This window comes from Rhinolophus sinicus, chromosome 15 (genome assembly GCF_057876585.1).
Source record: "Rhinolophus sinicus isolate RSI-liver-muscle chromosome 15, RSI-T2T, whole genome shotgun sequence".
Lineage (NCBI taxonomy): Eukaryota > Metazoa > Chordata > Mammalia > Chiroptera > Rhinolophidae > Rhinolophus > Rhinolophus sinicus.
The window spans coordinates 11,791,789-11,814,941 of NC_142515.1; the positions used below are offsets into that span (position 1 = coordinate 11,791,789).

The window sequence follows — 23,153 nt, forward strand, 5'->3', positions numbered from 1 at the left end:
CTGGACATGTACCCCTCACCCACCCAGAGATCGAGGTCTGAAACACTCCCAAGCCTTCGGAGTCAAAAGTGTATAGGTTGAATGCGTGCCTATTCTTATTGGTTAGAGCATTCATTTGACAAATGTGTCTGGAGTTGCTAGCCATGTGTGGGCCAGGTGCTCTGATCGATACGCAGCATAAGGAAAATAGCGTCTTGCTCTCCTGAAGCTAGGAAAACAGACATGTAACTAGTACCTTAAAACAACAATTTTTTTTTATTATGGAAAATTTAAAACATATACAAAAGTTGGGCAAATAATGTATTGAGCCCCCATGAATCTCTCACCAGCTTCAGTCATTATCAATTTGTGGCCAGTCTTGTTTAATCTCTACCCATCCCCTCCCTGGTATTATTTTGATGCAAATCCCAGACACCATATTGTTTCATCTGTACATATTTCAGAATGTATCTCTAAAGGATAATGACTCTTAAAAATTCCATAACTACACCATTAACAATAATTCCTTAATATTGTCCACATCTGGCCCGTGTTTATAGTTCCAGTGGTGTTATAAATGTTGTAAACTTTTCTGTTCGTTTGAATCATGACCCAGTAAAGGTCCGTGCATTGCGGGGACTGCAGTTGCTGTCTTTTAAGCCAAAGCAGTCTGCGTCTGGGGCAGATCAGACGGCCTGGGAACTCATTAGTGTGCAGGTTCTCCACTGGCCCAGATGGAGACTTGGGTGTGGGGCCGGCACTCTGTTTTCACAAGCACTCCGGTGAGTCTGATGCACGTCAAAGTTTGAAAACTTCTAATCTATGGTTTCTCCTCCTCCTTTTCTGTGTATTTTCTTTGCAATGTATTTCTTGGAGAAACCTGGCTGTTGTCCATAGTGTTTTCTCCTGTCAGGGTTTTGCCAGTAGATACTGGTGCTGATGAACAAATTCCACTCTCCTCTGCACCCGGGAAGCAGAGAAAGCTCTCCTCCCACTAACAGAGGGGGCTGACTTTGGGGGGGGGGGGTTCCCTGGAGGGTGAAGCAGCAGTAGGGTGCCCTCCAGGCAGGGAAACAGCATGTGCAAAGGGTTGGAGGCCTGATCAAGCACAGATGTTCCAGTGTCCGTGAAAGGATTTGGTATGGCCAGGGATGGGGCAATGGAGAGAGATGAGGGCACAGAGGGGGATGGACTGGACCGCGAGGGGCTTAGGGCCCAGCAATGTGCTGGACTTCATCCTATGGGGGGTGGGAATCAAAAGGCCCTGGCACGGTTCAGTCATATGAGCAGTCTTCAGTTTGACCAGATGGCTCAGACTTCCTCTTATCTATCCATTCTTTCCTCCATCCATCCATCCATCCATCCATCCATCCATCCATCCATCCGTCCTCCCATCCGTCCGTCCATCTGTCCGCCCATCTGTCCGTCCATATGTTCATCCATCCATCCACCCAGCATTTATTGAGTGCCTGTGACATGTCAGGAGCTGAGGAGTCAGAGATGAAGTAAGACGTGGCCCTACCCATACGAGCCCAGTCTGTGGAAGAGAAACCAGGTGCACAGAAGTATCTTAATACTGTGTGTCGGGTGATCTGGTGGAGCCCTTCCAAATACTGAGTGTGTTGGGCAGGGGGCTTCGAGATTGCTGAATGTAATTCATGAAAATTAGTAGGAAGACCTGTTGATCTAGGAAGCGTTTCCTCACCTCCTGCAGCTGTTGCCTGGACACGTGTGTGCGCCTGTGAACCTGTGGTTAAGACAGATGTGAAGTGTCCCACTCATCCTCTGCGATTGAAGGGGTTCGGGGACCTCACTGTCTCTTGGGGATCCCAGCCTCCCCAGTTCTCTCTCACTGGGGCATCTCTTCTCCTAAACCATCTGGGGAGGGCTGTTCACTGGCAGATGCTGCCCAGTGTCAGGATGGGCCAGTCATAGCCCCCCATTCTTGGCTGTGCCTGGTGCTGTGGTTTCTGCTGCTGCAAATGCTCATTTCCATAATTATTATTTAGCATTTGGAGAGCAGCTATTTCACACTAGGTGTTCTTCGCAGCCAGGAGGGTGTCCCAGTTCATGCCAATAAAATTTCCATTTAGTCTGGACATCAACCACGATGATTAAAAAAAAAAACCCATAAATTATTTATTGAAATGGAACTTCAGCTTACGGTAATAATGCATTAGTTCAGCTAGTATGAAGCCTGTTATAGGGTAATAAATTTTTTTTATTTTCCTTCTTAAAAGATATTTGCCAGTAACCTACACATGACCTTGAGCTGATCCATTTTCAAAGATGACACTGCAGGCCACGCAGGTGAGGAAAGAGAGAAAGGGAGAGCTGTTTTTCAAATAGCCTGAGTTTAGGCACTTGTCAGCAAATACTTGTCATTTCACAGCCAGAAGGAAAAAAGGAATGAAAATATATATTGCATTTTTTAATGCGTAAGGACCAGACCTTAAAAATCCTTTTGAAATTGAGCATTTAGTTGATACATACATAAATCTGAAAGCAAGAAGGCCTATTTGGAAAAACTGGGGAATTGCTATTGTTGAGACCGCCTGTCATTTCACATGAGCCTGGAGCCTTATAATAGAAAGGCAGGCCAGTGGTTCTGTCTTCATCTTTGAAAATGTTGTATTTATGGAGCAGGATCGATTTTATGTAGCTCAGAAAACCTACGATTCTGCTCACGGCCATTTGCTGACTAATGTCTCCAGCAGAGAAGAGCAACGAGCAAGTTCATGCATTATGGCCATCTTTGACATTCTCTTATCAAGACTGTTTTTTATTTTAAGAACGTCTGCTTTGATCAAAGCCATTAGAGCCAAGAGGAAATAAAAATGAGTCTGAATTTTACATCTCGTGTTTTATAGCAGGAGCCCCGCTGAACCTGCCGTTTAATTCCTATACCATGAAAGCAAGTGTTGAATCTTAACGTAACAAATTAATCTAGTTTCTCCTCCACAACCTAGTTCTAAAATATCCTTCAGCAGGAGACTTGTTGGTCAAGTCATACTTTTACTTATTTATATCCTCTTCTTTGCTGCAAAAATATTTTCATACCCCTCCTTGCTGCAAAAATTATTATAAGAGGATCTTGAAGAATGTGTTGGGGAATGGGCCCCAGGTTAAGAGTGAACCGACAAACCCCCGTATCAACTTACTTGTATATGCACTAAACTAAAGATGATTGCACAGTAAGTGTACCAGACAGAAGTGATGTTAAATTACCTAAAACTAATAACAAAGGACACTTGACAATTATTTTCTGTTGGTTTACCGGAAAGCTTCAGGGTCTCTTTCTCCTCAGCATAAGCCATAGTTATGTGGCTAATAGTTTGCATCCTTGAAATGTTCAGTGTTTTTCCAATTCTGTGATATGAAATCATCAGCTCCCTCTGTTACTGCATTTCAGGGTGACTTAGTGCTTGAAAGGGGAGACGCTTTGACTGTCTATTTAATCTGGTTGGAATAGTAGAGCAAGTATTTCTTTAAACTCCCAGTTCCCTGGGCTCTGCCCTTGACTGCACTGCATGGTAAAGCATTTTTCTTTAATCTCTCTTTTACCGGTCTTCTCACCCTACCTCCACGGATGGGTCTCCGTTTCTTTTCATCAGCTTCCTTTCTCTCTTCCAAGCTTGCACTCTAAAAATCTCTATTCTTGTCAAGCTTTTAGCTTTGCCTTTCTTTCTCTTCTGCTGTTGATGTACCCAAGTCACCCTGTGTGTACTGAACTGGAATATCACATAGGTAAGAGCAGTCACAGGGCAGATGTTATGGTATTGGCTTTACAGAGAAGCATAAACAGAGCTGCAGCTACTGACGGTATTTTTTACAGTGGATAATGGCCTGTGTTAGCCAGGACACACGGCATGTACTATGTACACATGGACATTTCATGTATCAACTCTCTCCTGTTATCTATTAGCTTAGATCTGTCAAATATCCATGGATCAATAGATAATATTCCATGGACCCCATTGTTTATTCCTAATCACTTACCTGTGGAATGAGAACTCGCAAGCTTGGTTGGGGCTATTAGAGGCTAAAGTAGGCTTTTCCATATTCTTTTCCCCGAGAGTGTTTGAGTATCACTTTGACATCCTAAATAGTTAAATAAAGATTTTTTAGCTGGAGAACAAAGTTGCCACTGCAGGCTTTGTATATTCCTGTGCTGGACTGATGCACATTAAGTGATGAATTATCTTTGATTTGAGATATAATGGAGCTCTCGATGTGGGTGTGCATGATTTGCCTGTATCTATAAAAATGTTTCTCCTCCAGGCCTTCTTTGCAGATCAGTTTTAAATCATTACACAATGAGCTGCATTTTAATTTCTGATGGAAAAAGCCTGTGAAGTTCAGTTGCCTCTAGGCCTGGCTGAGTGATCAGCAAATCAAATGATTTATTTGGTGTCTAAGGGGTGTGTGGGGGGGTGTGGGGAATTGGGGATGGGGTGGGAGGTACAGGGAGAACCCCTCCACATCCTTGGTTCTTGCCCTCAAGTATCCTGGAATCCTCCAGGGGCCCAGGGCATATGTTCAATGTGTGGCCCAACACTTGCTATTTTGCAAGTCAGTGGGACATGCTCGGAGAAGGGTTGAGTGATGGGATAATTAGAACCAAGCAGACAGCGGGGTGGATGGTTTGTCTGTGGATAATAGCTTGTTTGCTATTTGCCAACACCAGATTTTCTGGGCAATTAGACATTTGGTTTCTTCCAAGACCTTCTGTGCAAATGTGGACACATGGCCGCAGGCCTTCCAGGTAGCAGGTGGAGAGGGGGAGGCTCCCAGTGCAGGATGGCGTCTCTCTGCAGGCTGCCCAAGCAGCCGTGGGCGGGGCCGACTTCTCGCCAACAGGTGGAAAGGGCCATCTGACTGGGTCTCCTAGTGGTGAGGCCACATCCCCCCTGCTTTCATAGAAGGGGGTGCCCGAGTGGTAGGAGATGAGCAAAGAAGGTGGAGTTTAGCAGGCTGGTCCAGGAGCCAGCTTATGTCTCCTCTCTCGCAAGAGCACTGAGCTACGAGTGCTAATAGGAATTGAAAATCGCTTCTCCTCTCAAGCTGTGCAAGTGGATTTTTAAAAAAATTATGATCTATTTTATTTTATTTTATTTTTTGTTTATTTTTTTATTATTAGATTCAGGTGTACAAAACAATGTCATAGTTAGACATTTATACCCCTCACAAAGTGATAACCCCCCCACCCCCAATCTACTACCTCTCTGACATTGCAAGTTGATTTTTTTTATTGTGGTAAAGTATATATAATGTAAAATTTGCCATTTTAACCAATTTTTAAGTGTACAAATCCGTGGCATTAATGACATTCACAGTGTTGTGCTACTATCACACTCTCTGGTTCTAAAACTTTTACATTATCTTTAAACAAACTGCACTCCCCGTTCCTCCATTCCCCCAGCTCCTGGTAACCTCTAATCTACTCTCTATGGATTGGCCTATTCTAGGCATTTCGTATAAGTGGAATTATACAAGTTTTGCCCTTTTGTGCCCAGCTTATTTCCCTTAGCATCATGTTTTCTAGATTCATCCATGTTATACCATGTATGAGAGTTACATTCCTTTTTACAGCTGAATAATATTCCATTGTGTATATATTTATATAGCACATTTTGTTTATCCCTTCATCTGTTGATAGATACTTGGGTTGTTTCTAATTTTTGGTAATTGTGACCAGTGCTGCAGTGACATTCACATACAAGTACCTGTTTGAATCCTTGTTTTCAATTCTTTGGGGTAGATACCTAGGAATGGAATTGCTGGGGCACGTGGTAATTCTGTATTTGACTTTTTGAGGAACCACCAAACTTTTCCACAGTGGCTGTACCATTTTGCATTCCCACCAGATATACACAGGTTCCAGTTTCTCCACATCCTTGCCAATGTTTGTTATTTGTACATTTCTATTATAACCATCATGGTGGGTGTGAAACAGTATCTCATTGTGGTTTTGATTTGCATTTCCCTAGTGACTAATGAGGTTAAGCATCTTTGTATGCTTATGAACCATTTATATGTCTTCTTTGGAGAAATGTCTGCATCCTTTGTCCAACAAGTTCACTTTTTTGCCTTTGTACCTACTTGCTTCTGCACTTTTCTCCCAGAGTTTGGACTTGAGCTTCATCAGGAGGAGACCATATACCTGCAGGGGGGCAGGTGGCTGTGCAGATTTGAAGCTTCACGTTCAGTCTTTCATGATTTGTTTCATTCCGTCAGCCCGTTTGGCATCCACTGTAATGATGCTGTTTGAGTTCTCATCAAAAAGGAAAAAAAAATTAGTGTGTGGGATTAACCCCAGTGATTTGACAGCAGAGGCAGATGGAGCCACTCTTAGTGTTTCTCTTGAAGCAGACAGGCCTTTCTCAGACACTCACACCCTCTGGGTTTCCTGGACCCAAGTCTTATTTTAGCAAATTACCCATGCTCTCCTCCCGGGTATTAGACCATGTACTGAATGGAGCAATATTTGCAGAGCACCCTGGATGGCACCTGGTATTTGTAGGTGCCCAGGGCCTGGCCCTCGTCTCTGCAGCGGGAGCCCCCAGTTCTTGATCTGCTGCTCTGCCGGCCCTGCCAGTCCTGGCCAGCGCACAGGGAGAGCAGTGTGGAGCTTCCAGCACTGACCCGGGACAGCATGGCTTCTCCTTGGGTGCACACTCCTGGGGGAGAGCCCCCGGGCTGTGCCGAGGTTATAGCGAATGTCTGGGCCTGATTACCAGCAAGAGCAGTGGGGCAGTTGACAGAATGATGTTCATGCACCTTGGCTGTTGGCTCTTCTCCGGTTTGACCTTGTATCTGCTGTGGGGCTCCGACTACGGGGTCCAGGAATGCTAATCTACCTGTGTTTCTGCTGTGGTTTTTCGTACTGCATGTCAAAACCTTCAGTATCACTGAAGAGAGATGGGTTCCCCAGGTTCCGGCGAGGTCCATGCCAGAGGGAGGGAGGAGGTGATTGAGGCATGCACTACCATGGAAGTTCTTTCTGAAAGGTGCACTCATGTGCTATTTTCTTATGATGGGGGTTGTTAATCATTGGGGTGGGGTCCTGCACCCCTTGGGCTGTGGATCCTCTTCCAAGAAAAATGCATGTAAAGTTTTGCACACCGTCTCAGGTGGCTACAGGTTCCTCTAGTCCTAAATGGAGGCAGGGTTAAGAACTGGCTCTGGAGAGGGGAGGAGCCAGGAGCTGAGGTGATTTGGGGACTGGGCTTCATCTCTGCTACGTGGGAGGCCTGGTGGTCTCTGGGAGAAAAGCAATGTCTCTTCTGTTCAAATTTTAAATACTAAATCCAAGGGGTTGCTGACATCTTACCTTTAAGGTGGGATCAGCCTGGTCCACCACCTCAGCCAGCTTTCCAGAGGCAACACTGCCCTCAAGAGCAAAGCCGTGCAGCCCTCAATTCTGATCGCTGGGCCGGCCCCTACCACCTCTGAGGAGTGCATTTTCTCTTTTCCTTTCAGAAACGGCCCCCACGTCTGCATATTCATCTCCAGCCCGGAGCCTGGGGGACACAGGAATCACACCTCTGTCCCCTTCCCATATCGCGGTAAGAAATGTGTACCTGGGTGTGGGAGAGTGTGTGCTGATAACCTTGGCTTTCAGGGTCAGCTCTCACGAGGCTGCTGGGCAGCCCCTCACATTCACGGTGTTCGTGGTACCAGCCAGGTGGATCCTACCAAGCCCCTTACTCACTCTGGGCCTGGTGGGGCTGCTTCTCGAGCTGTTGGCTTGGGTGGGAAGCATGGACAGGGTGGGAGCAGCCCTTTAAGATTCAGGGCTCGGGGTCTGCGAGGCACCTTCTTGGAGGGAAGCAGCCACATCTGGCTGGGGAATCTGAGAGGTAGTGGCTTTGTCGACTGTGGTTAATTGCTGTGTCCAAAAGTCTGTGGCTGTGTAATTGCTTCTGCAACAGCTTGCCTGGGAGAGGAGACCTGTGCAGGCATGTGCTTGCAGTGAGGGGGGCTGGAGATGGGGCTATAACTCCCACTCTATCCCTCACTGAAAGGGTGGATATTGTGGGCAGCTGTTCAAGGGACTTACATGTAGCCAACCAGGGAAAAGTACCAGGAGAAAAGGGCGGCTTTGCACGAACGGCTCAGATCTGGAAAGACCCCTCTGAGAAGAACTTCAGAGCCATCATCGGTTAGGGGCGCCAGCCGGTTCTGGTTTTCCTGGAACTGTCTGCGTTTTACATGGGAAGTTCTGCATCCTGGGACTCCCTCAGTCCTGAGAAAACTGGGACGCTTGGTCACCTACAGCCAGGTCCTGTGGTTTTCAGACTCTGTACCCTGAACGTTCCCCGCCACCTTGCAAGTGTGGGGATGACAGGCAGAGTGAGGAGAAGCCAGATGGGAGGGGCCCTCACCCCTGCTCTAACTAATACGTTCCAAATCCAAAATTTATTGTTTTGATCATTTTTAGTTCTGTGAGTATTAAAAAAAGGTCTATACCGCTTTTAAAAAAGAAAAGCTTGGAAACCTGGAATGGTCTGACTTACTCACTTGACAGATGACAAAGGCTCAGGGCCCTGAGGGGATAGGACTCACCAGGGTCATGTGGTTATGACAGGAACAGGCAGAGTCCCTGGTATACCTAGCGCTCCTTTCATGCATGACACACCTGAGCAGGTCACCTGGGAGATGCACAGGGCACAGCTGGTAAAGCCCTCTGGGCAGTGGCTGCAGGTCTGCATGGGGGTTGGGGAGAGCAGTGGGAGAAAGAGTGTGTCACATTGGGCTTCTGGCTCTGATGGTAGAATTTCCTATAATTAGCTGCACTCATGCAGTTGATAAAAACAGTGGTGGGCAAGCTGTAGGCAGGTGCCCTCTCCCCAGGGCTCACCCTGTGACAGACTTGAGCCAGAATGTGCAATATCTTCTCTGCAGTGGGCACACAGCTGGGCTGGGTAGAACCACCTGGGGTATCTTCCTGAGAGCCAGGCTTGGCCACCCCTCCCCCCGTGCCTTACTCAGTGTATCTGCAGAACGATGCTGACCCGAACGTGTCAGAGCAGCCGACGTTCCTCGTGGTGGTGGCCATTGACTTTGGGACCACGTCTAGCGGCTACGCCTACAGCTTCACCAAGGAGCCAGAGTGTATCCACGTGATGAGGTAAGTGCTGTGGCAGGGAGGGCAGGTGCTGGCACCAGTCACTGCACCTATGGGGACTTCGGGGAGGGTCTGGGGGTGGGGATGAGAGGAACTAGTTCAATGAGCAAGTGAATGGCACTTAGTAGGCCTGGATTCTGGCCCAGCTTGGTCCTAACTGACTGTGCTACTTTGAGCAAGCCACTTCTGATCCCTGGGCTCCAAGTTCCTGGTCTATAAAGGTGTTGCTTTAATTGTGACTTGGTTTGTTTGGAGAAGGGCCTGGACAGTGTGTTTGAAACCTGGCCCTGGTGATTCCAGTGTGAAGCCTGGGGAAGTGGCACCGATTTACGGGCTGTGTGTGGTAGTGGAGATCCAGGCGCCAGTTTGGCCACTTACTGTGTGACCCCAGGCAACTGCTGAACCATCTAAACCTCAGTTTCCTCATCTGTGAAATGGGGATAATGGCAATACCTGCCTCACAGGGTGTGTATGGAGATGAAATCAGATATCCTGTGAGGTGCTTATCACGGAGTAAAATATAAGCAAGAAAGGTGCCAGTTCTTCCAAGTGAAGACACGTCATGGGATGACAATGACCAGAGCAGAAAGCACGATGCCTGAGAAAAAGCAGAGTGGGGTGAACTTCAGTCAAGTGAATCTAAAGGGTCACTTACCCTGAAGTTGCCCTGGGTCTCCTGGGCCGGCGCTCTGTACTCAGGACACTCCCTGTACCCCACCCTGTGCACACAGCAGCCCAGCACGTTCTCTCGTCACCCCATCCACATGTGACCAGCTGTCTGTGAGGACTCTGGTCTGTCCAGCACGAAGCCGGCTTCCCTGGTCAGCCATGGCCTTCCTGCAGAGCCTGTGGCCCCTCGAAGCTTTGGAAGCCAGGAATTTATCACCCGAGTTTCCAGATCTAAGGGTGGCTTTGAGCATACATTGTGATTGGCAATTCCTACAACTGGTAATTGTGGAAATTAGTTATCATTCGCAGAGTAAGATTTTAGGTGTTTTTGTAAAGAGCTCTTTAAAGCACAAGTCATAATGAAAGCAGTCCCCTCCCCAGTCTTGCTTTAGGCCCCGCCTTTCCCCTGGAAAACCAGATGTGAGGTCCCTATCCTAAGAGGCTCCAGAGACCCATGGGGTTCTCTCATCAGGAAATACTGCAAGGCTGGTTCTAACAGGGACCCCGAGACAGTAGCGCTCTCAGGGTCAGTTGGAGTAAACCGGGATTCTGCCTCCAGTTAGCTGGACAGACGATCTGAGGGTCTGCCTGCTCTGCCATCCCGCAAGATGGAAGCCCTGAGTGGAAAAGAGCGTTATGAAAAGCTAGAATCAGTGTTTATCAGTGTCTCCGTAATTGTTTTAAGAAATGTTATTTCCAAGGGATAGTCATGCAGTGAAAGTTGGGGGGCAAAAAGGGTACAAATAACTTTGAACTTGGTTGGGAGGAACCCTCACAGAACACTGGCAGCGTTCAGGGCCTCAGAGACGTTAGCTTAGTTACTGCAGAGATTTTTGGAGGGAGATTCTACCTGAATGTTACTTCAGTCGGAACAGATGAACATAACCACGGTACAGAGTCTCAAAGTTGTGCATGAGAAAGTTTAATTTTTTTGTATTTAAGTAGGAATGAAGGAATACAACTCTGAAGAGAAAAACTCAGGAGGTTGGCTAACTGTGAATGTCAGTGTTAATAGTCATGGAAGGTCCCTTTGTGAAAGGTTGTGTGTGGAGCTTTCCCCTGGCCCAGGTACCCAGCGTCTGCCTGGGACGGCGCTCAACCCTGGGTCTTCGGCTCCATCCTGATGGAGCTTGGCTAGGGAACCTGCCAGGGACGATTCTAGACCCATCTGCACAGCAAGTCCGGTTGGAGCCTGGCTCTCCATCTGGACTGTGCTGGTCTCCCTGAAGCTTCATGATGCAGCGTTGGGAGCAGGTGTGAGCACAGCCAGAGTGCAGCCACTTCCCCAGGTGGGCCAGGGAGAGAAGAGCACTCCCCTCAGTCACTCTTCTCATTTACACACTTGTTCTCTAACTCACACGCTCATTTAGCGTTCCCGTACACGCCCCTGCTTGCCCACCTCTGAGCAGCCCGCAGTGGCCTTTCCTCCTTCAGCATCCAGCTGTCTGTCCTCCTTTCTCTCCTGGGCCCTGCATTCTTCCCTCTGCCCCACCAGTTGGCACCTCTGCCTTCTCTGACCCTGGAGCATTCCCCTGGGATTTCGAAAGACGGTCCCATAACCTCTGCCTTCCCTTGGTGACAGGCGGTGGGAAGGCGGCGACCCTGGAGTGTCCAACCAGAAGACCCCCACCACTATCTTACTGACTCCCGAGAGGAAGTTCCACAGTTTTGGGTACGCCGCCAGGGACTTCTACCACGACCTGGATCCCAACGAGGCCAAGCAGTGGCTGTACCTGGAGAAGTTCAAGATGAAGCTGCACACCACCGGGGTGAGTGAGCCTCTCCCTGGCCTGCGTCCCCGTGTGGGAGAGCCAAGCTTCCTCCAGCCTCGGGGGCAGGAGTCTCTCCAACCCAGGGGACCCACAGGTTTCTCCCAAGCAGTAATTCATGGCCATTGAGTTTGATCTTACAAACAATCTCGAGCATACAACACTTTTATGGAAAACACAGCACTTTCTGATGTACATGTAGGCAGGGAGATGTTCAGAATATTTAACAACTTATTTGCCTTGGAAACTGACCAATCAGAGTGGACAATGCCAGGAGATACCCCTTTAGTTGCTGTATTGTTAGGAGATTAGGGGATCCTGAAGGAGGGACTTAGGGGCTAGGGGGCAACTTGGGGGGTCAGGGCAGTGGCTATGAACTAATCAGTTTGGAAGTAACAACTCGCCATTAATCCTCTGTCCGTGTGTGCGGAAGGGGTAGTTTAAGAAACCAAGTGTCCAATAATTGGAAGCCCAACTCCCACAGCAGTTTTGCTCCCACCATGCCAGTGTTCTGTGACATGTTCAGGTCGGTTGGGGCCCCTCCCCCAAGCTTCATGAAAAAGCCTGGGCCGTAGGATAGAATTTTTTCAATTTAAGCATTTTATCTCATAAATTTTCCTTAATTCTCAGTACTTGGAGATTCAGGATGGTGACAGTGTTTAAGATCATGTGCTCTGGGGACAGACAGCCTGGGTTAAAATCCTGCCTCTGCCACCTTCGTGGTACTTAATCCAAGTCCCTAACCTCTCTGTGCCTTGTGTTGCCTTATTTGTGAGGTGGAGGCACTGCTAGTGCCTTCTTCATTGGGATGTTGTAAGGATTAAAGGAATCAAAATACACAAAGCTCTTAGAACCAGGCTGGTGCTTCGTAAGTGTGAGTCTATCGCTAGTTCCTGTTATTATTGCTTTCATTTGTCTGCTGTTACGTGTTTGCAAGTGACAAAACAAATGTTAATGGGACACCCGGGGCAGCACCCTGCCTTCGCAGGCTCGGTGCTCGGTGCTCGGTGCTCGTGGTGTGGTTGTCTGTCAGTGAAGCAGGCCAACTCCTGCCGGAAATGCATCCTTTCCATTTCACCCAATGGGATTCAGTGCTGAATTCAGCTTGTGCAGATGAAAGAACAGGGATTTTTTCAATTTGAATTTTTAAGATTCCGAGCCTGTGGCTTCCTCTTGCACGGCCACCTTTCTGAGCCTGGGCGCCATCGCCCAAAAGCTGGGGTTCCTTTGCTGAGCACCAGGGGTGGGAGGCAGCTGATGGGAGGAGGGAGCTTTTGCGGTGGGTCAGGATGACTGACAGGCTCCAGGAGGCTGGTTCAGCAGCTCGCTGCCCCTTCACACTCCAAAGGCAAAGCCTAATTACCTGGCAGGGATCAAGCTGGAGGCCCCACGGATTTTTTTGCCCCTTCGTAGTAATGAGCCTTTTGGTTCCAGGAGACTTGGGCGCTTTTGCTGCCCATCCCCATTCTGTGGGGACTTTTCTCATCATTTTTTAATGACTTCAGTCCACACAGCATCTCACAGAGCATCCTCCATCTGAGGACGGCACTCAGCAGCTGCTTTAGCTTCTGGTGGGGGAAGGGAGGCAGCGATCCTGGGCTCCCAGCGGATTAGGCAGCAAAAGCCTTAAAATAGGAGCTCTTCTATTTTGGTGACTCGGGTGGCAGCTCATTGGGGACCGAAGGCTTCACATCTGTTTTGCGTCATGCATGTCAGTGAGTTCGCATGCTTGTGTAGGCCTCCGTTGGGGGGGGCTCCTGAGGGTGACCATGTGTGTCCGCGTGTGGAAATCGTATGTAGATTGCACTGGCAGTGGCGCCTGCTGCCTCTTCTCTCTTCCTGGGCTCTGTTACTGCCCTGAAACGTCACTCCCAGAGGATCCAGGAGAGAGAGACAAAAAAAGGGAGAGGGGAAGGAGGGGAAGTGGAGGTGGAGCTGAAGGGAACAGCCAGGGCTTCCTACACACTAAGGGCACAGTGCCACCAGGCCTGTTTTGGGGGACCCACCATCCTAGTTTACCCCTCAAGCATCGGGAAACACAAATATGCAGCAGGTTTCTCAGAACTCCACGTAGCAGTTCCTAAAGCCAGAAGGCATGTCTCCTTCGTCTTCTCACTGTTTCATTCCTCTCCCCCTGCCAGGACCTCACCATGGATACAGACCTGACAGCAGCCAACGGCAAGAAAGTTAAAGCCCTAGAAATCTTTGTTTACGCCCTGCAGTACTTTAAGGAGCAGGCATTGAAGGTAGGACATGTGACCGTGCCTGTGGGTGGGGGGGATGTCCCTGCCAGCTAGGGGAGCAGGGACAGCGTGGAGGGAGAGAGTGTGGGCTGTGCGTTCAGAAAGCAGGGTTGCACCCTCCTGCACTGCTGGGGAGAATGGGAAATGGTGCAGCCACTGTGGAAAACAGGCTGGCAGCTCCTCAAAAGCTTCAACACAGTTACCATATGACCCAGCAATTCCCACGAGAAATAGAAACATCTATTCACACAAACACTTGCAAGAGAATGTTGAGAGCAGCACTATTCTTAGTACCTGAAAAGCAGAAACAACCCACAGGCCTATCCGTGGATGAATGGGCAACTAAAGGTGGTCCATTCATACCATGAAATATTACTCAGCCATGAAAAGGAACGTCATGCTGACACATGCTACAGCATGGATAAACCTTGAAAACATTGTACTGAGTGAAAGAAGCCAGCCACAAAAGGCCACATAGTGTATGACTCCATTTATATCAAATGTCCAGAATAGACAACTCCATGGAGATGGAAAGTAGATTAGTGGTTGCCAGGGGCGGGCTGGGAGACTGTGAGATGACCAGTGACTGCTAAAGGGCATGGGTTTCTTTTTAGGGTGACGAAACTTAGATGGTGGTGATGATTGCACACACCTTGGGAATATACTAAAATGCACTGTGTTGTATATTTTAAAAGGTGAGTTTTATGGTACATGAATTATATCTCAGTTAAAAAAAAAAAAGAGAGAGGCAGAAGAAACACCTGTGTGATCTTGATCTTGGGTGAGGTGCTCAATCTCTCTGGCACCCGCGTTCCTAACCTGAAGACAGAGACAGGTAACTGGACCTCGTGTGTCGGTCAGAGACATGAGTGCCTTCCTCAGGCCTGGCACAGAGGATCCTTGGCAAATGGTTGCTGCTCTCCCTCCTTCTTCCCTCCTTCTCCATGCTCCCCACCCTGACCCCATGGAAGAAGCTGACTGTGTGACTGAGCCCCGTTGGATTGTCCTTGGAAAGGTTTGTGCAATGATGGCCAGAATGCGGAAAACACCTGATTTCTAAATGGAATATAGCTGTCACTTGGTGTCCCCTCCCGTGGGAATGGTGATGAGTGGGTATAAATCAGACGATCAAAGGGCCGCATGTATTGAGCTTTATGCAAAAAGAATTGTCAGCTTTAGAAGCATTTGATATTATGTGATCACTAGAAGAAATTTAGTGAATTCTAGAAATGAATAGAAATAGGAATAGTAGAATAGAATAGAATAGAAATAGAGTAGAGTTCTAGAAATAGGGATAGAGAGAGAAAAAGAAGTGAGAATGTAATACTGCTTTCATCCATCCAGGTACCTATTTTGGGGGGGGGGGGAGTACCTACAAGCTCTGGCAGTGTAGAAGTGAATATGGCATGAAGCAGTGTGCAGTCGGTGGGTGGCGTTGTGCGGGGTCACTAGGAGTTCAGTGTTGGGAGCAGCAGGGAAGGCTCCCTGGAGGAGGTGATTGGGGGCCTCTGACAGGCACAGCTGGAAGGGCGGATGTTTCAAGCTGGTCGAAGGGCACAAGACTAGCTCAGGGGAAAGAAAACGTAACAAACAGCTGTGGGACGCAGGCAGTTTGCGGTGGGAGAACGGCAAGGCTGGGGAAACACCGGGGCTGGGAGTGAGCTTGGGACATGGTTGTCCAGAGCCCCCAATCCCAAGCTTGGGAACTTCTTGGGTAATGGGGAGCCATGAAAGGATTTCTAGCAGGGGAATGCCATGGCCATAGGGAGAGTACTGTACGGACGGAGATCACAGCGGTGCCGAGGCCGCTGACTCAGACCCAGCAGCAGACCAGAGGCTCAGGGCATGGTGGGTTCATTTGGAAAACCTGAAAACCAAGAAGAAAGAGGGGGTGGGGAAGGGAATAAGTGGGTCTTGGGAAAAAATTCTACCAGAAAGGAAAGAGGGAGAGAACAGAAAGGAAGGAAGTAGGAGGGAGACAGGAAGGCAGGAGCTTCACGAGGCCGATGGGGTCCTGGAGAAGGGGACAGTGCCATTGTTCCAGGCGGCAGCAAAGCAGAAGAGGTGCCACACAGAGAGGTGGACGTCAGCCTAAAGAGCAAGTCCCAGAGGGGCGGACTCAGGGCCTGTCTGCCAGGTGGCAAGTCTGAGAAAGCTGGAAGGAGCAGGGGGAGGCAGAGTACTTGAGGGGTGTGGGGGTGGGCTCTGGCTTAAGATGAGGCGCTTTTGGGATTCCGGGAAAATTTAGGACTTGAGAAAGTCCGTGACACTGGAGCATGTTTCCAGTTGGCCAAGATGAAAGGCGTGAATAACCCATCTCAGAAGAGGGGGACGGGCGCTGAAAGTCAAGCAGAGGTGTGGATCATGGGTGGCTGTGAACTTGTCAGCTCAGCCAGAGGCTCCAGGAACCTGCTAGCACCTTCTCACAGCAGGGAACAGGTGGAGAAATTCCATGAGGAAAACCTGTTTGAGGAGATTTATAGGAACGAGGCCTTTCACAACAGGGCAGGCTGGTATTTGAGGGACAAAAGGATTCAGAGGAGAGAACTCCTGCGTGTTGGGCCAGAATAAGCTAAAATAGAGCATCTCAGAAGTCATATTCATGAAGGAAAGCAAGCAAAAGTGCCTGACACATGACAGGTTTAATTAATGTCAGGTTCGTTTCCCTTCCAAGCTGTTCTCCATCCACTGGTGAACAGCTAGCTTATCTAAACAACTTTCCCAAGGAAGCCCATCATTCAGGTTTCAAGCCTCTTCCTGTTTAAAGAGTTTAAAATAGCCTGGGTGGTAATAGGCGTTGTGCTTAGAATCCTTCTAAACACATGCCACATGTTCATCTACTTTTTTTTTTAAATATAATTTTATTAGTTTCAGGTGCACAAGACAAAGTAATACTTAGACGTTTATCATTTATATCCCTCACACTGTGTGAACCCCCTTCCCCCATCCACTATCCCTCTGAAATCGCACAGAGCCATTACATTTCCACTGTCTCTATTCCTGATGCTGTACTCTGCTTCCTGTAACATATACATACAAATACACACACACACACACACACACACACACACACACATATAAAATTATAGTTGGCATTCATTATTGTTCAGCTTCAGGTGTATCGTGCAGAGATCAGAGATCAGGCATCTACATGTTCACCTACTTTTAAAGCCCAGTGCACACCTACAAGGAAGTAAAACATGATTTTAAAAAAGTAAAGGAAAAGGCTGTTTCATGTTGGCCCAAAGCAGAGATTTTTTTAAAAAAAACTTTTTGTAAAAATGTTTGCTGAATGTACTTAACATAACTGAACAGTATACTTAAAAATGGTGGAGGTGGTAAATTTTATGTTCTGTGTCATATATCACAAATAAAAATGACAATTTTCTTAAAAAGCAAGAAAAAAAAGTTTACTGATCAAAGAGGAAGTTAGTTCAGTGACAGGGTGGGTCCCAAGATAACTATTTGAAACAATATGGAAAATGAAACACCCATCAGAAAAAAAAATCACCAGCCTACGAGTATTCATTAACCTGAACCGTGTCCCCAGAGCCAACTCTGATGCAGAAGCACATTAGTGTATGTTTTTAGGTTTGATTTCAGGTTTGTGTGGTGATTGTGGCATTGGGGCAATAGCGGGGAGGAGGGGAACGGGGAGAGAAGAAAGGACCAGCATCTATTTATCGGAGGTCTTCTCTGGGCCAGACCTTCCACATGTGTTCTCATTTAATCTTGCCCCGAATGCACAGGTTAGTTTTATTCTCCCCATTTTACAGATGGGGATACTGAATCAGAACTATTCCAGAGACATGTTTGGGCCTGGTAGAAACCTCTGAGGCTTCTGGCCATCCCATTTATCCACATGGGTTTTTTTTTAGCCTTAACCAAAAGTCAAGGGCAGCATGGCTCTTGCTTAGGTCATGTCATTCAGATCCTTCCTGTCCTGTCAGGAAAACTCCCTGGATGTACTGGGCTTTCAGGAAGGTAAATGACCGTGACAACTCTGACAACAGCTGCCACCAGGATTACAGGGCCATGCACTGTTCTGGGTACGAGACCAACTGGAACAATTTAGTTAAGACCTTGGCCTTTAGAGTCAAGGTAGACCTGGGCGTGGGTCCACATTTTGGTTCTGCCACTTTCTAGCTGTGCAATCATCAAAAAGAAGCTGAACATACCTAAGGCTTAGTTTCTCATCTGTAGAAAAGGGCACAGTTCTAATCCCTTCCTAGCAGGGTCCTGAGATGGATTCTTGGAGATGAGGTGTGCAGAATGCTTAGCAAGGTTGATGCAGAGTAAGCTCACAGTAAATGTAGCTCTCAGAAATGATCAATCCTCCCAACAACCCCATTGTACAGATAAGGAAACTGAGGCCTGAGAGGTTGTCACTTACCTAAAGTCATATGACTAGAAAGTGGCCACAGGCCTCTGACCTGCCTGCCGTTCACCTGCGGTCAGTCAGTGAGTGAAAGCTGCTGGGAGCTCCCTGCTTGCTGAATATTCAGAAAACAGACCATTGCTCCCTAACGCTGGTAAGTTCAGTAGGCTGTGGAAGTCAAGTAAGTTCACGGCCAAGAAGCCTGGATTCTTAGCAAAGCCACAGGAGGATGAGCTCTGTCCACTATACTTTCTTTTGCTTTAGGAGCTGAGCGACCAGGCCGGTTCGGAGTTCGAGAACTCTGATGTCAGATGGGTCATCACGGTACCTGCCATCTGGAAACAGCCCGCCAAGCAGTTCATGAGACAAGCTGCCTATCAGGTGAGTGCAGGGGTGGGAGCAGACGGGGGCCCAGATGCCCACGGTGGTGACTCGGGGGTCTCCAGCATTTACAGGCTTCCTTAGGAGGCATCGAGGGATCTCCCATAGGCAGGCGGACCAGGAGTCTTCTTATTCCTCAGCTTCTCCTGGGGGAAGAACGGGGGTCAGACTGAGAAGGGGAAGGGCTGGGCTCTGTTTTCTTTCTGGCTTTATGCACCTCCAGGCCACGCTGTCACTGTGGAGTCCCTGGCACGAGGATTTCAAACTAGGGTTCAGAGACATTTCTCTGTGGGTGAATGGAATTGAGAACTTTAAGTAAAAGGCTTGGGAGACAAGAATATTTGAATAAGGAAGGAATAAAGACAAGGCCAATGGCTGTGAACCAGACAGATGAGCTTGCTGTGGAGGCTGAAACCTGCACACATGCAGCTGGGAAATAAAGGGAATATGAATTTCCTCTGCACATTTCACCTGTGAACACACAGGAGCACGTATGGTCGCCCGAGAGAGGGGTGAGGGCTGTCACACCTGCATAGTGGCAGACCCCTGGATGAGAGCCGTGGTGTGGCTAAGGAGTACGCCAGCCAACACCGCACGTTGGAGACAGAGTGTTCCAGGGCCGATGGCCGGCCCATCCCTCGTGGGCGCCTGGGGTACCACTGATGCCACAGACCCTTATGGCCTCTAACCCTCACACTGTTTGCAGACAACCTGTGCCACACGAGGCTTCCGTGCGGGTCTGACTTCACGGCAAGAATGGCCAGCTGTACTGACCTGCTGTTCTGATCCCAGGACAGAGTCGGCTCCAGTGTACTTAATCCCCTGGGTTAATGAAAGCCCGCTCTGGGGTCTGGGTCAACTCGCTGTGCTCTGAAAGTCAGTTTTCACAGCTGTCCACCTGAGCTGGGCTGGGGAAGGTCACCAAGGTAATAGATGTCCTTTTGCCGACTGCCATGCCTCTCAGGAGACAGCCAGCTTTCCAATACCTCTGACACTGAGTTTCTGGCCACATGTATGAAACTTTCCTTTCAAAACACCCCCTGAATCCACCCTGAACATGGGAATATAGTAAACTGGCCATGGGCACACTGGTGTCACGAATTGTACTTGATGCTTGGGGCTTTACTCTAGGTGGCAGGTAGAGTTCAAGGATGGGCAGTGTCCCCTCCCTTCACGCTCCCCCATTCCCTTTCTGCCCTCCCCTGCTCCAGACTGTCTCCTCGGCTCTCCCCGTCGTCTGCTCAGCGTGAGAATCTGGCTCAGTGTATGTATCTGCCAAAAATAGATTTGTTTTCATAGGGATGAAGGAAGAGGATGGAAGTTCCACAAAAAGGCAACTTCTTTAAAAAGAAAGGAACACAAATGCACTTCAGCTGTCCACAGAAGCCCTGGGCATCACGGAGCTTGGCCGCGGGCTCAGCCTCAGGCAGTGTCCAAAGATGGGACACCGGGCACGGCTGTCTATGAGATAGCCCAGTGTTCTGAGATTTTCCCAGGAAGGCTACTCCAGATTTCATGGTTTTGACTCATATTTTCCAGCCCACAGGAAGAGTTGGACAACAAATGTGTGACCCGGAAAAGGCTTAGTTCTTATTTTTAGCCTGAAAAAGAAAGAGGTTCAGTGACCAGCAGATTATCAGGGCTGTTGGAACTCTGGCTGGCTCTTCCAAGGACAGGGTCTCTGAGAGGGTAGGAGTCGGGGGCAGGGCTGGGGGGGAGGTCCCTTAACACTGGGGCAGCTCAGGAGGAAGGAAACCAGGCAGAACGGGGTGTGGTGTCCTCTGGGGTTTGGCAGAATCAAAATGGCACCTCAGAGAGTAGAAGGGTCAGCAGGTCCTGGGCAGAGCAGATGTGACCAGCATTTATGGATGTGGGCAATTTGCTTTCTGAAGCCCAGAAACATGCTGCATGTGGACCTGTCCTCTCGATGCCAGGTAGCTTTTGTCTGGTGCAGTGTTTGTGAAGCTTTATTTTGGGCCCTTTGTCATTCTGATTTGATACTTGTGTTCAGTTTACAGTCACTGAATGGATTTCAAGATAGCAGAGACCATTCAGTCATTCATTTGTTCATTAAACAAATCTGTGCTGGGGCCTTCTGTGTGACAGGACTGTGGTATGTGCTGGATTCATGCCCTGTGCCCCCAAGATGGGCCTTGCTCGCAAGCTGCTTGCAGCTGAGTGGTTCTCTGAAGGCTTTCCTGCTTCTAGGAGAGGGGCAGAGGGCATGTTAGGGGCATGGCTGCTTTGCCAAACTCTCTGCGGTCTCTTCAGCCTGTCTTCTGGAAGATTCCTCATCACAAAATGGAAATGAAACTTGCTGCTCTGTGGCCGAAATTAGCATCTCTCCAACTCCCTCACCCCCCATTTGTTATATAGAATCAAAGTTGTGTTTCTGTGATAGTTAATTTTATGTGTAAATATCAAGGGGTACCCAGATATTTAGTCAAACATTATTCTGAGTGTTGCTGGGAGGTGTTTTGCAATGAGATTAACATTTAAATCAACTGACTGAATAAAGCAGATTGCTCTCCCTAAGGTGGGTGGGCCTCATCCAGTCAGTTGAAGGCCTGAATAGAACAGAAGGCTGAACCTTCCTAGATGAGAAGGAATTCTTCCTGATTGCCGGCCTTCAAATTGGGACATCATTTTTTTTTTTTGTCTACCTTTGGACTCAAACTGAAACATCGGTTCTTCCTGGGTCTTGAGCCTGCCAGCAAAGGAACTATATACTCGTATACCATCATTGGCTATCCTGGTCCTCCAGCTTGCTGATTGCACATCTCCAGACCTGTCAGTCTCCATAATCGTGTGAGCCAATTCTTTATGATAGATCTCTCTATATATACATACATCCTACTGGTTTGGTTTCTCTGGAGAACCTTAAGGCAGAACACAAGCAAAAACCACAATTCTTGGCCCAGGCAGGTTTTGAGATCTGAGTGTGCCCACCAACCCTTTTCTCCAAAGTGTTGCTCATCAGCCTGGCTTCAGGCGGAACAGCCAGAAAGATGAAGTAGGATGGTTAGGGCAGCTGGGAAACTGGTCCCATCCAACCTGCATGCGGGCAAAATGGGAGCCCCTCCTTCCAGGCCTATCAGCGCTTCCCTGAACCCAAGTTCATAGCATGATCATGTGGGGTCTGAGCTTCTCCTTCCCCCAGCCTGGTGGAGGAGGAAGGGGCCTGGCTGCAGAGCATGAAAAGAGGCTTTGGGCAGCCTCGCCATGGGAGAAGCAGGCCTGGAGTGATGGTTCTGGGGTTCTGCTCAGAGGCCAGTGGGAGCTGCAGAACACTACAGAATACAGCCTCCTCTGTGAAACTCCAAAATCTCTGCTTGTTGAGTGCTTGTTGAAAAAGTAGGTCAAATCTCTGTCTTTTATAATTCACAGCGCTGGGGCCCCTTTAGCCCCGTGAAGAGCATTCCGTGAAAAGATGGTAGCAGAAAGAACCACTGCTCCCTCTTCTGAAGCCTTCGGAAAAGACCTGGAATGGGAGGTAGTTAGCTCACTGAGTTTTGAGAGCCTCACAGATAGGAAATAGTCCAGTTTCTTTCTAGAGGCATTTTGCCTAACAGGTGTAACTCTTGTAGGTCCCAGAAATCTGTTAAATAAAAGATGTTCCCCTACATATGATTGATTTCATCTTAACACCGACTTACAGCTCACATTTGCTTCCGTTTCAGAACAAACTCCAGTGAAAAATAATCACACCGGGGGGCAGAAGGGGATGGCGGGAAGACCACCATCCCAGGACCCCCAGAACCATTGCAGCTGTAGCCCTTTGCAGTTGGACGCCAGGCCAGCAGAGCACTCAGCCCGTCTGGTCATGTTTTGCAACTGTGAACACAGTCTCTGGCGGCTTTTCTTAGCTGAGTGCAGGGCCAAGGAGCAGAGAGTACGTGTAGACACTCATGTCTGTGGCCTCCCTGAAGTCACCTACCTGCTGCTGCTCCCCGGTGGGGCTCGTGACCACGAAACAGCACTTGATAAAGCTACTACGATGGCGCTCCTGCTGCCCCAGATTCGCGGAGGAGTCAAGTGGGGTAGCGCACTCTTGGTTCTGACACTTTCTGTTTGTAGAGTTCCCAGGTCACGTCAGTAGAATATTCGCTCTCAGTTCAGTTTTGCAGAGATGAGTGCCAGGGAATTGCAGAAGAAAGGCCGTCTGGAGTGATGCTTGATTCATTGATTCAGCAGCTACTCTCTGAGCACCTACTGTGTGCTATGGGGCAAGAAGACCTGACTGCTGCCCTCAGAAAACACACCATCTTGTAGGAGAGGCCAGACACATCCACACGGGCCCCAGCGGAGGGAGAGCTCACATCGGCACAGGAGCCATGAGATCCTAGCTCCAGAGGCCCAGTTAGCAAAAGCCGCGAGCCCCCCGTCTTCCGCTCCGGGTGACCCTGGCCTGATCCCAGACCCCCAGGTCTCCTGACAGCTACCAGGCAGAGGGCTTCTGCTGAGAAGACCACCAGTGTTTATACAGAAACCAAGCTTACACTTCCAGGCACTGGAGCCTCCTGCTCAGAGAGACAGCCAGCTGGGTTTGGGAGTCTGGCGGATGGTCTAGTAGTTCCTCCTTTTCTTGGAGTCCACAGGCCTCC

General features: G+C 48.7%; 1 protein-coding gene and 1 long non-coding RNA gene across 7 annotated transcripts in view; both read left to right on the top strand.

Moving 5' to 3' along the window:
- The window catches only part of HSPA12A (heat shock protein family A (Hsp70) member 12A), a 143,743-nt gene that overhangs the window by 105,280 nt on the left and 15,310 nt on the right, over positions 1–23,153 (top strand). For all 6 annotated transcript variants that reach the window (XM_019725245.3, XM_074338990.2, XM_019725244.3 and 3 more), the window contains 5 exons: positions 7,462–7,547; positions 8,985–9,112; positions 11,361–11,547; positions 13,689–13,793; positions 18,433–18,549. In XM_019725245.3, coding sequence (XP_019580804.3) covers positions 7,462–7,547; positions 8,985–9,112; positions 11,361–11,547; positions 13,689–13,793; positions 18,433–18,549 — 623 coding nt within the window. The remainder of the gene's footprint in view (positions 1–7,461; positions 7,548–8,984; positions 9,113–11,360; positions 11,548–13,688; positions 13,794–18,432; positions 18,550–23,153) is intronic.
- Positions 18,556–22,194, top strand: LOC109444105 (uncharacterized). Its single transcript, XR_002136789.3, has 2 exons — positions 18,556–21,357; positions 21,937–22,194. It is a non-coding gene; the product is annotated as an uncharacterized LOC109444105 (long non-coding RNA).